The sequence below is a fragment of the Bos indicus x Bos taurus genome, chromosome 22 (assembly GCF_003369695.1).
Source record: "Bos indicus x Bos taurus breed Angus x Brahman F1 hybrid chromosome 22, Bos_hybrid_MaternalHap_v2.0, whole genome shotgun sequence".
Taxonomy (NCBI): Eukaryota; Metazoa; Chordata; class Mammalia; order Artiodactyla; family Bovidae; genus Bos; species Bos indicus x Bos taurus.
In genome coordinates this window covers 12,062,783-12,075,179 of record NC_040097.1, presented here as the reverse complement: position 1 = coordinate 12,075,179, position 12,397 = coordinate 12,062,783, and the positions used below count along the sequence as shown (strand labels likewise).

The 12,397-nt window shown below is 46.7% G+C and overlaps 1 protein-coding gene across 5 annotated transcripts in view; it reads left to right on the top strand.

Annotated features, from left to right (window-relative positions):
• Positions 1-12,397, top strand: part of POC1A (POC1 centriolar protein A) — a 101,122-nt gene that overhangs the window by 14,982 nt on the left and 73,743 nt on the right. For 2 of the 5 annotated variants that reach the window (XM_027523010.1, XM_027523011.1), the window contains exon 1: positions 9,156-9,504. The exons of 1 other annotated variant lie outside the window; for it this stretch is intronic. In XM_027523010.1, the coding sequence (XP_027378811.1) occupies positions 9,487-9,504 (18 nt within the window). In that variant the 5' untranslated portion in view covers positions 9,156-9,486. Of the gene's footprint in view, positions 1-9,149; positions 9,505-12,397 lie in introns of those variants that run through there. 2 more of the 5 variants (XM_027523013.1, XM_027523012.1) reach the window with 2 other exon arrangements.

The window sequence follows — 12,397 nt, the reverse complement described above, 5'->3', positions numbered from 1 at the left end:
GAGTGCCCAGGACCCTCCTGTGATTAGCAGGGTGTGGTCCTCTCTCTCACGTAGTCATAGCCTAGGGGGAGATAGACAGAAAACTCCAGCATATAAGGAGTGAAGGGTATGGAGGCATGAGGGATGCCTGGGGTGGGGCCAGCAGAAGTGGCTCCTCAAAGGCAGGGGCAGGCTGTCCAGGTCCTCCTGGTGCCCAGAGTTTATCAGTTCCCCGGACCACTACATCAGAATCGCCAGAGGGGAGGACTTCCCTGGCAGTTCTGTGGTTAAGACTCCATTCTTCCAGTACCTGGGGCATGGGTTTGATGCGCAGTCAGCAAACTAAGATCCTACATGCCCATGGGTGTGGCCAAAAAAAAAGAACCACTAAAGGGTTTATTATAAATATGGGCTCCCTGCTCCACCTGGCGCTATGGCTGGTCTGGGAACTGGCATTTAAACCAGCTGCACCCTAGATTCTGGAAAACCCCATGTAGGCCTGGCCTTGGCAATCTCACTCCGTTTAATGACCAGCTGAGTGACTGTTCTATAGCCCTGCTTCTCAAACTGAGGGTGGGATGGTGGTGGTCATGAAACCACAGGGTAAACAAGTATATTTCTGAATATCAGTGTGACTTGGAGTTAACTGGTCAATCATTAAAACAATAATTTGATATTTAAAAGATATTAAAAAGGAGTATTTGCTAAAATTCATGGTTTAAGATAAAATATGAGACAACAAAGGACTTTGTAGTGTGGGATTGGACACCTTGGGACAGTTTCAGTCCCCATCTCTGTTGTTGGGGGTGAAATCTTGAGGCCCCCTTTTCTTTCCACCAGGGCCTAAACTATTTAAGGGTTTTTATTCTTCTTCTTGTATACATTAGGATTAAGGGTCCAGGCTGTGCATACAGACTTGGGTTCAAATCCTGGTTTCCTACATATTGATACTAACTCTGTGCCTCAGTTTTCCCATCAGTAAAATGGGTATAAATACTGTACTGCTCCTGGGCTTATAGTTAAAACTTCACATGGATCTTGCTGTACTCCTTCAGTTCAGTTCAGTCTCTCAGTCGTGTCTGACTCTTTGCAACCCCATGGACTGCAGCACACCAGGCTTCCCTGTCCATTACCAACCTCCAGAGTTTGCTCAGACTCATGTGCATCGAGTTGGTGCTGCCATCCAACCATCTCATCCTCTGTCATCCCCTTCTCCTGGCCTCAATCTTTCCCAGCATCAGGGTATTTTCCAAGGAGTCAGTTCTTCACATTGGGTGGCCAAAGTATTGGAGTTTCAGCTTCAGCATCAGTTTTTCCAATGGATATTCAGGACTGATTTCCTTTAGGATTGACTGGTTGGATCTCCTTGCAGTTCAAGGGACTCTCAAGAGTCTTCTTCAATACCATAGTTCAAAAGCATCAACTCTTTAGCACTCAGCTTTCTTTATGGTCCAACTCTCACATCCATACATGACTACTGGAAAAATCATAGCTCTGACTAGGCAGACCTTTGTCAGCAAAGTAATGTCTCTGCTTTTTAAAATGCTATCTAGCTTGGTCATAGCTTTTCTTTGAAGGGGCAAGCATCTTTTAATTTCATGGCTGCAGTCACCATCTACAGTGATTTTGGAGCCCAAGAAAATAAAATCTGTCACTGTTTCCATTGTTTTCCCATCTATTTGCCATGAATTTATGGGACTGGATGCCATGATCTTTGTTTTTTGAATGTTGAGTTTTAAGCCAGCTTTTTCACTCTCCTCTTTCACTTTTGTTAAGAGGCTCTTTAGTTCTTCTTTACTTTCTGCCATAAGGGTGGTGTCATCTGTGTATCTGAGGTTATTGATATTTCTCCCTGCAGTCTTGATTCCAGCTTGTGCTTCATCCAGCCTGGCATTTTGCATGATGTACTCTGCATATAAGTTAAATAAGTGGGGTGACAATACACAGCCTTGACATACTCCTTTCCCAATTTGGAACCAGTCTGTTGTTCCATATCCAGTTCTAACTGTTCCTTCTTGACCTGCATACAGATTTCTCAGGAGTATTTCTGGTATTCGCATCTCTTGAAGAATTTTCCACAGTTTGTTGTGATCTACACAGTCAAAGGCTTTCATGTAATCAATAAAGCAGAAAAAGATGTTTTTTTGGAACTCTCTTGCTTTTTCAATGATCCAACGGATGTTGGCAATTTGATCTCTGGTTCCTCTGCCTTTTCTAAATCCAGCTTGAACATCTGGAAGTTCACAGTTCATGTACTGTTGAAGCCTGGCTTGGAGAATTTTGAGCATTACTTAGCTAGCGTGTGAGATGAGTGCAATTGTGCAGTAGTTTGAGCATTCTTTGGCATTGCTCTTCTTTGGGATTGGAATGAAAACTGACCTTTTCCAGTCCTGTGGCCACTGTTGAGTTTTCCAAATTTGCTGGCATATTGAGTGCAGCACTTTCACAGCATCATCTTTCAGGATTTGAAATAGCTCAGCTGGTTCTATCATCTCCACTAGCCTTGTTTGTAGTGATGGTTATTTGACTTCACACTCCAGGATGTCTGGCTCTAGGTGAGTTATCACACCATCATGGTTATCTGGGTTGTGAAGATCTTTTTTGTATAGTTCTTCTGTGTATTCTTGCCACCGTGTCTTAATCTCTTCTGCTTCTGTTACGTCCATATCAGGTCTGTCCATTATTGTGCCCATCTTTGTATGAAATTTTCCCTTGGTATCTCTAATTTTCTTGAAGAGATCTCTAGTCTTTCCTATTCTGTTGTTTTCCTCTATTTCTTTGCATTGTTCACATAAGAAGCCTTTCTTATCTCTCCTTGCTATTCTTTGGCATTCTGCATTCAAATGGGTATATCTTTCCTTTTCTCCTTTGCCTTTAGCTTCTCTTCTTTTCTCAGCTGTTTTGCCTTTTTGCATTTCTTTTTCTTGGGAATGGCTTTGATCACTGCCTCCTGTACAATGTCACAAACCTCCGTCCAGAGTTCTTCAGGCACTCTGTCTATCAGATCTAAGCCCTTGAATCTATTTGTCACTTCCACTGTGTAATTGTAAGGGATTTGATTTAGGTCATACCTGAATGGTCTAATGGTTTTCCCTACTTTCTTCAGTTTAAGTCTGAATTTTCCCCTAAGGAGTTCATGATCTGAGCCACAGTCAGCTCCCAGTCTTATTTTTGCTGTACTCCTTGGTAAATGAAAATTGTCAGTTATTTTATTGCTGGTGCTATACCACACCACAGTTCAGGGCTGTGATTATCCTAATTTCTTGGGTATCTAGCCCTGTGTTCCCACCCTGGGTGCTCTGGGGGCAGCCAGCAAAGATCTGTGAGGGGACCTGAGGAGCTGTGGCCTGGCATCCTTCCGTCTTGCCCAAGTCCCCTGGGTTTGGGTTGGTGTCTCCAAACCTCAGGCTTCCCAGGTGGCACTAGTGGTAAAGAATCTGCCTACCAATGCAGGAGACACAAGATGCAGGTCCGATCCCTGGGTTGGGAAGATCCCCTGAAGTAGAAAATGGCAACCCACTGCGGTATTCTTGCCTGGAAAATTCCATGAACAGAGGAGCCTGGCTGGCTAAAAAGTCCTTGGGGTTGCAACGAGTTGAACCAACTGGGCAACTGAGCACTCCAAACCCTCCTCAGCTGGGCAGGGGGACATGGGGACAATGAATTGCTCTGGCTACTGTGGACTGGACACTGTGCCCCCAGGGCCACAGAGCCAGTCCCTATTTTAGGGCTGTGCAGTCCAATATCGTAGCCACTAGCCACATATGGCTGCTTACATTTAAATTCATTAAAATTGAACAAAATTTAAGATCCAATTCCTTAGGCACAGTAGCCACATTTCAGGTGTTTGACAGTCACGTGTGACCAGTGCTACCTTGTGGAACAGTGTGCATACAGAACATTTTCATCATCACAGAAAGTTCTTTTGGTTCCACTCATCTCAAGAGGAAGTTCTCAGCTGTGGCTGCCCACTAGACTCACCTGGAGAGCTTTTAAAAAACACCGGTGCCTGACCCCACTTGCAGAGGTTCTGAACAGCAGCCAGGGCCGAGAACCACTGCTCTGAAGCCCTGTTCAAATTGTCTACTGGAAAGCTTTCTCTAGTGGAAATGGTTCAAATTGAATTAATACCTTTTGTGAATGTCTGCCTCCCTCTCCCAGCTCATGTGTGCAGAGCCAGGGCTGGGGGTTTAGCCTCAGTTTTGTGGAATTCCCTCTCCACATAGTTGGGCTGCCTGCCCATTCCCCTCTCCCTGGACAATGTGAAATGGAGGTCTAGCATCTCTCGTGGCGTTTCTTGAGGCTATGGGAGACAGGTCATGCTTCATGCTTGTCATACTTATGGGGTGTGGGTAGAAGTACTCAGAGGCATCCCTGTCTGGCTTGAGTGGATGGTGAGGAATGTGGCTACTGTCCAGCTCTGTCTTTCTGAAAACTGGCCCCAGAGTCCCCTGGGTCCACTGACCTTATCATCCCAGGAATTGCCGTGGTGACTAGTCATGCTACCCACTGTTTGCAACATGCAAGGGCAGGCCAAAGCTGTGTGCATACCGAGTGGCCACTGCTGCTGGATGGCTGAGCAGAGCTAGGTGAGGTTGAAGGGTGGGGACTCCATGGAACCTCTCCCCACTTTGGGGTGGGCCTCCCCTATAAGAAGGCTGACCTGCAGGGGCATGCCAGTTTCACAGTGGGTTCCCCTGAATTGCAGTGGGTCTTCCTAGGGAGGGTCATCCTGCAGGGGTCACTCCCACAAGAGGGAGACCTACCAGAGCGCCATCTTGGTTCACCCCAACCCTAGGAGGGCCACATGTCCCTTGTGGCAGGGAGTCTGGGAGTGATGATGCAAGGATGGAAGGCCCTTGCAGGGGGCCCTGTGTGGGGGCTGTGTACCAGGACAGAGACATGTCTGCCATAGGGGGGCTTGGAAAAGAAGGTCTCCCTGAGCCTCCTCAACATGGAGATCACCCAACAACATTAAAGCTCTTCCAACACTGAGCATCCCCTGCTCCCATGGAGTTCCCAGAAACGGGGTTCAGTCTGCTCCACCAGAACATGGAACGTGGAGCCGCCAATCTTGGTTTATGGAGACTGTGCTTGTGGTGTCTAGGTTGTGGTGCTTGTGGTGGATCCTAGGTTGTCTGTGGTTTTGTCAGAGTTGACCTCTGCGTTTTTATGGTGAGTAAATGAGCAAGAGCTAGTGGGGCATCCTCAGTTCCTCCTCCCTGAGGTGTGAGAATCGCAGACAGTGGGAGCTGGAAAGACCAGAGAGGATGAGTAAAATCTTCCATGCCTCTCACTTCGAGCAAGCCTGACATTTAAAAATCATTTTACCAAAGGATTTTATAAATGCAGTTTTGTAGATTATGAACTCTTGTAGACCAGAGGTGTTCTCTAACTACAACGGACAAAAATAAAACCCAAACCACCACCAACAACAAGAACGAATGAATCTGTCTGTGTAATAGATACGGTTTTGTGTATTTGTTTCCTCCTTAGTGTTTTCATTTTAAGTATTTGGCCAGTAGGCAAGAGAATAGCTGAGTAAGATGCAGATGTTGATGGAAAAGCTTGAAAACTGTCATTTGAACAGTGCTGAACAATTTTGGGATGTGTGTAAGTGATACTATACATGTTTTAAGGAAAATTTCATAGTGTATAACTTAAGTGAGCCTGAACATTTCTAACATAGGAAGCCCCTTCTAACATACAGGAACCAATTTTAAGCCAAATCACAGTGAAGTTAGGGTTAAAAAAAAGTGAAAGTGAAAAGTGAAGTCAATCAGTCCTGCGGACTCTTTGCAACTGGATGAACTGTAACCTACCAGGCTCCTCTGTCCATGGGATTCTCCAGGCAAGAGTACTGGAGTGGTTGCCATTTTCTTCTTAAGGTTAAAATGTATCTATTTCTTGTGTCTGGCCCCAGACCTTTCAAGTCCAAAGAAGAGACTCATTCTTCCACATGCCAACTCTTCCCCCCTCCCCACCCCTCACCCCCCTACCCCCCAACCCCCTCACCACCCCCCACCCCGCCCCCTGACCCACTGTCAGTCTCTGAGTTCACTGCATTGGTCTCTGGTTTGCAGGTCCAGGCACACACCATCTTAGATACTTGGATATCATGAGAAACCTCAGGGCCTGGCCAAATCTTAATCAGTGTTTATGTTTTGTTTATGTTCATTTTCTCAGTCGTGTCTGACTCTTTACGACCCCATGGAATGCAGCACTCCAGGCTTCCCTGTCCTTCACAATCTCCTGGAGTTTGCTCAAACTCATGTCCATTGGATGGCATCGGTGATGCCATACAACCATCTCATCTTCTGTCGTCCCCTTCTCCTCCTGCTTTCAATCTTTCCCAGCATCAGGGTCTTTTCCAGTGAGTCAGCTCTTCATGTCAGGTGGCCAAACTATTGGAGCTTCAGCTTCAGTATATGTCCTTCCAATGAATATTCAGGGTTGATTTCCTTTAGGATTGACTGGTTTGATCTCCTTGCTGTCCAAGGGACTTTGAAGAGTTCTCCAGCAGCACAGTTCAAAAGCATCAGTTCTTCAGTGCTCAGCCTTCTTTGTGGTTCAACTCTCACATCCATACACTACTACTAGAAAAACCATAGCTTTGACTATATGAAGTGATGTCTCTGCTTTTTAATACACTGTCTAGGTTTGTCATTGCTTTTTTCCCAAGGAGCAGGTGTCTTTTAATTTCATGGCTACAGTCACCATCTGCAGTGATTTTGGAGCCCAAGAAAATAAAGTCTGTCACTGTTTGCGTTTTTTCCCCATCTATTTGCCATGAAGTGATGGGACCAGATGCCATGATCTTAGTTTTTTGAATGTTGAGTTTTAAGCCAGCTTTTTTGCTCTTCTGTTTCACCTTCTTCAAGAGGCTCTTTAGTTCCCCTTTGCTTTCTGCCATTAGAGTGGTGTCATCTGCATATCTGAGGTTATTGATATTTCTCCCTGCAATCTTGATTCCAGCTTGTGCTTCATCCAGCCCATCATTTCGCATGATGTACTCTGCATATAAGTTAAATAAGCAGGGTGACAATATACAGCCTTGACGTGCTCCTTTCCCAATTTGGAACCAGTCTGTTGTTCCATGTCTGGTTCTGACTGTTGTTTCTTGACCTGCATACAGGTTTCTCAGGAGGCAGGTAAGGTGGTCTGGTATTCCCATCTCTTGAAGAATTCTTCACAGTTTGTTGTGATCCACACAGTCAAAGGTTTTAGTGAAGTCAATGAAGCAGAAGTTGATGTTTTTGTGGAATTCCCTGGCTTTTTCTATGATCCAGCGAATATTGGCAATTTGATCTCTGGTTTCTCTGCCTTTTCTAAATCCATCTTGTACATCTGCAAGTTCTTGGTTCATATATTGCTGAAACCTAGCTTGAAAGATTTTGAGCATTACCTTCTAGCATGTGAAATGGGTATAATTGTGTAGCAGTTTGAACATTCTTTGGCATTACCCTTCTTTGATTGGAATGAAAACTGACCTTTTCCAGTCCTGTGGCCACTGCTGAGTTTTCCAAATTTGCTGGCATATTGAGTGCAGCACTTTCACAGCATCATCTTTCAGGATTTGGAAGAGCTCAACTGGAATTCCATCACCTCCACGAGCTTTGTTCGTAGTGATGCTTTCTAAGGCCCACTTGACTTCACATTCCAGGATGTCTGGCTCTAGGTCAGTGATCACACCATCGTGGTTATCTGGGTCATGAAGATCTTTTTTGTACAGTTCTTCTGTGTATTCTTGTCACCTCTTCTTAATATCTTCTACTTCTGTTAGGTCCATACCATTTCTGTCCTTTATTGAGCCCATCTTTGCATGAAATGTTCCCTTGGTATCTCTAATTTTCTTGAAGAGATCTCTAGTCTTTTCTATTCTATTGTTTCCTTTATTTCTTTGCATTGTTCACATAAGGCTTTCTTATCTCTCCTTGCTGTTCTTTGGGATGCTGCATTCAGATGGGTATATCTTTCCTTTTCTCCTTTGCCTTTAGCTTCTCTTCTTTTCTCAGCTGTTTTGCCTTTTTGCATTTCTTTTTCTTGGGGATGGTTTTGATCACCACCTCCTGTACAATGTCATGAACCTCCATCCACATTTGTTCTGGCACTCTGTCAGATCTAACCCCTTAAATCTATGTCTCACTTCCACTGTATAATCATAAGGGATTTGATTTAGGTCATACCTGAATGGCCTAGTGGTTTTCTCTTCTTTCTTCTATTTAAATCTGAATTTTGAAATACGGAGTTCATGATCTTAGTTACAGTCAGCTCCTGGTCTTTTTTTTTTTTTTTGCTGACTGTATAGAGCTTCTCCATCTTTGGCTGCAAAGAATATAGTCAATCTGATTTCAGTATTGACCATCTGATGATGTCCATGTGTAGAGACCTCTCTTGTGTTGTGGGAGGAGGGTGTTTGCTGTGACCAGTATATTCTCTTGACAAAACTGTTAGCCTTTGCCCTGCTTCATTTTAAGTATCGACAATCCATACTTCACCAGAAGAGGTGATGGAAGATTCACAAATCTTGAAAAATGTCCAGTCTAGATCAGGCCCAGCTTGGGGTGGGGGTGGGGGCGCGCGTCTAAGGACAGCAGAAAGTGAGCAAGGACGGCCTCTGGTGGACAGGTCCCGGCATTGTTTCCTCTTTTAAACTGGTATTGTAATTTACATCGGGTACTCAGCGCTGAGGGTCCTGAGAGGGCCAGGCTGCGAAACAGCCTCTCATATCACAAACTGGGAAACTGAGGTCCACAGAGCAGAGTTACTTTTTCCCCGAGGTCACACAGCGAATCAGGGCAAGAACTGAGAATATATCCCAGGCCTTTCGACTCCACGGATGTGATTCCGGGTGACTAGTGTCCTTTTAAACAGACACTTGTTTTAAGCGCGTTCGGAGGAGCGAACCACTTAAAGAATTCCTGAAGGGCCAATAATTGGCTCTGAATAGGGTAGAAAAGCCGGCCTCCCGGGCGCTTTTAGAAAACACAAGCACATCGAGCCACACCCTCTACTTCCGGGATCCTTAACGCGTTGGTTTCGGGTGGTTAATCCCGGTCCCACCCTCGTGGCATCTTGGGAAATGTAGTCCCGGTACCCTCCAGACACAAGGATGAGGACCGTCTTGGAACTGCAATCCCAGAAGGCTCTGTACATGGTCTTTTTAGCCTGGCTACGGGTCGGTGGGGGAACCCTTTATTCCTGGACTTTTCAATTTCTCAGTGGGAATGTATGACGGTGGACAGAGGCATTTGGCAGCGCCGTCCGTAAGTTGACTGGCCAGGTGGCACTAGACGCAGAACCGTGGACCCGGCCCTACAGCTTTCCTTCCGGTCGCCGGGCAAAAACTTGGGGCATCGCGTCTCCTTTAACCGCGGTGGGCGGGGCGAGGTGAAGAGACCCGCGTTGCTATTGGCGGCGGTTGGGGGCGCGGAAACTGAACGCGCCGCAACGGCAGCCGCCGTTCCTTCACGCTCCTCCGGCGCCTTGGGCGCCCCCGGCCCCGCCATGACCGCGCACTGCCCGGTAAGTTTCTGTCAGCGGCGGCCGCCCGAGCTTTAGTCTTTCCGCGGGGACAGCGGGCGCCTAGCCGGACGCGGGGTTCCGAGCCGGTCCTCTCAGGCCCCAGGTTTCGGTCAGTGCAGGCGGTGTTGAGTGCGGGCACCTGGTGAACGCCTCTTGCGAGCCAGGCCCTGTTCGCGCTGCCGGGGCTAACAAACCAGTAGTGTCTGCCCTCGGGTTTTGCTTCCTAGCTGGGCAGACAGTAGTACGGCCTGACTGGAGGTGTGACTTGGGGTCAGTGCCGGGCCTCTCTAGTTTCAGTCTCCGTTTCCCTGAGCAGCGGGTGGCTGAACGGGGGCTTGTTGAGAGTGTACCCTATTCCCTGTGGGAAAGCTAGGCCCGCGGGACGCCTGCGTCAGTGTGACAGGCTGCCCTCTCTCGGCCCCAGGTCCTTCCAGAGGCCAGTGGGGAGCACTCCAAAGCCCCTCTTTTTGAGAGGTTGTTTTGAAAACTCAACCTGCCTGGTACTCTCTGGCTGGGTTGTGAAAGTCAGTGACGCTGAGTGGTGGCTTGTTGGCTTTCTCAGGTGTCTGTGTACGTGAGCCGAGGGCCCAGACTGGGAAGCAGGCCTTTTGACCCCAATGGTGTTCCCCAGCTTTGGGGGAAACGAGGAACCAGCAAGCCTGTGGCGTTGGAAGAGAGGGTGCTGGGAGATTTCAGGGGTCCGGTGGTTCGGGGCAGATCTGACCGTGCCCTCGAGGGGGTACTGTTTTACCCTAGTTCTTTCTAAGAAGCTCAGGTGGAGCCGTTTCTGCTCTGTTCCCCGCCCTCCCCCAGCTGCCCTTTCCTCTCTAGTTGAAAGGCAGGTGTGTTGAGGGTGGAGCGGGGCATGAGGAACGGGAACCTTTGTTCTGGTTACAGTTCCTTGGAGTCCTTGCTCTGCACCAAGGACGGGTTTTCCCCAAGAGGAGGTTTTGCTGGGCTCCCTGGTACCCCCAAAATGCTTCTTTGAGGTTACTGATATTTAGGGTAAAGAGAGATTTTTGCGTGGCTGGGGTATAGCTCTCCAACATGAATTGCTGTTGGATGGAGAAGTCTGGAATATTATCTCCATGTCTTCCTAAGCTACAGCTTCTCTGATGCTGGGTGGAGTGGAGGTGGTGGTAAAGCCTCAGGGGCTTATTCAGGGTGGACCTTCGGTTTTACTTGTTAGTCCACAGTGGGATGGAGGGTTTGGGATCCGATTCCTGAGGTGGTGGTTGCTGAAAGACCCCATTTTCTCTCTTTGAAAAAATAAATTCGGTGAGATGTTATTCGCATACCATAAAATTCACCCTTCTGAAGTGGTTTTTAGTACTCTCACAGTATTGTGTTAGCATTATTGTGTTTCCAGAACATTTTGATTACCCCAAAGAGAAACTTGTACCCATTAAGCAGTTGCTCCCCTTCTTCCCCACTCCCCCCAATCTCCTTCCTTCAGCCCCTTCAGTCCCTGTCAGCCATGAATCTATTTTCTGTCTTTATTCTGGACACTTCATATAAATGGACTCAGACAAAATGTGGCCTTTGGTGTCTTTCACTTATTATGTTTTCAAAGCTGTACATGTTTCCATTTCGTGACTGAATAAATATCCTGTTGTATGGATGTACCACATGTCGTTTATCCACTTACCTGTTGATGGACAGTAAGGTTTTTCCACTTTGTGCTATTATGATTAATACTGCTATGAATGTTTCTGTACAGGCCTTGGTGTGAGAATGCTTTCAGTTCTTACAGGTATTTACCTACAGTTGCTGGGTCATTTGATAATTCTGTGTTTAAGTTTTTTAAAAATGATGTGTTTATTTTTATCTTTGGCTGTGCTGGGTGTTCATGGCTTTAGTTGTGGGGAGCGAGAGCTGTTGTTGTTGGGTTGTGTGGGCTTCTCAGCTTGGTGGCTTCTCTCGTGGCTAAGCACAGCGTGGGCTTCACTAGTTGCAGCACGTGAGCTCAGTAGTTGGGGCTCAAGGGTGCTAGAGCACTGGCTCAGGGGTTGTAGCACACAGGCTTATTTGCTCTGTGGCATGTGGAATCTTACTGGACTAGGGGTCAAACCCATGTCCCCTGCATTTGTAGGCAGATTCTCAATCACAGGACCACCAGGGAAGTCCTATGTTTAACTTTTTGAGAAACTACCAGATTATTTTCTATAGTGAGTGTTTACTGCCCCCCCCCCTTTTTTTTAAGATTTATTTGTTTTTGTCTGTGCTGGATCTTCGTTGTTGCACGCAGGCTTTCTTTAGTTGCCGAGATCAGGTGCTATTCTTCGGTGTGATGCTTGGGCTTCTGATTGTACTGGCTTCTCTCGTTGCGGAGCACAGGCTCCAGGGCACACGAGCTTCAGTAGTTGCAGCAAGTAGGCTCAGGAGTAATGGTTCCTGGGCTCTAGAGTACAGAATCAGTAGTTGTGGTGCATGGGCTTAGTTGCTTCTCCGTGTGTGGGATCTTCCCGGAGCAGGGATCAAACCCGTGTTGCCTACATTGCAGGGTGGACTCTTAACCACTGACCACCAGGGAAGCACCCCTCTTTTTTTATACGTTATTTTTATTTTAAAAGCTTTATTAATTTAACTGGTTAACGTATTTTGGGTTGTGCTTTGTCTTATTGCTGCACATGAGTTTTCTCTAGTTGCTGTGAGCACGAGCTCTTCTCTAGTTGCGTTGCACAGGCTTCTCATTGCGGTGGCTTCTCCTGTTGCTCTAGGTGCATGGGCTCAATAGTTGTGGTGCATCTGCTTAGTTGTTCTGCAGGATGTAGGATCTTACCAAACTAGGGCTTGAGCCTCTTTCCCTGCTTTGGTAGGCAGATTCTTCATTGGATCACAAGAGAAGTCCTTTTTTTAAAAAAAATTTTTGTCTATTCTGGCTGTCTTATAT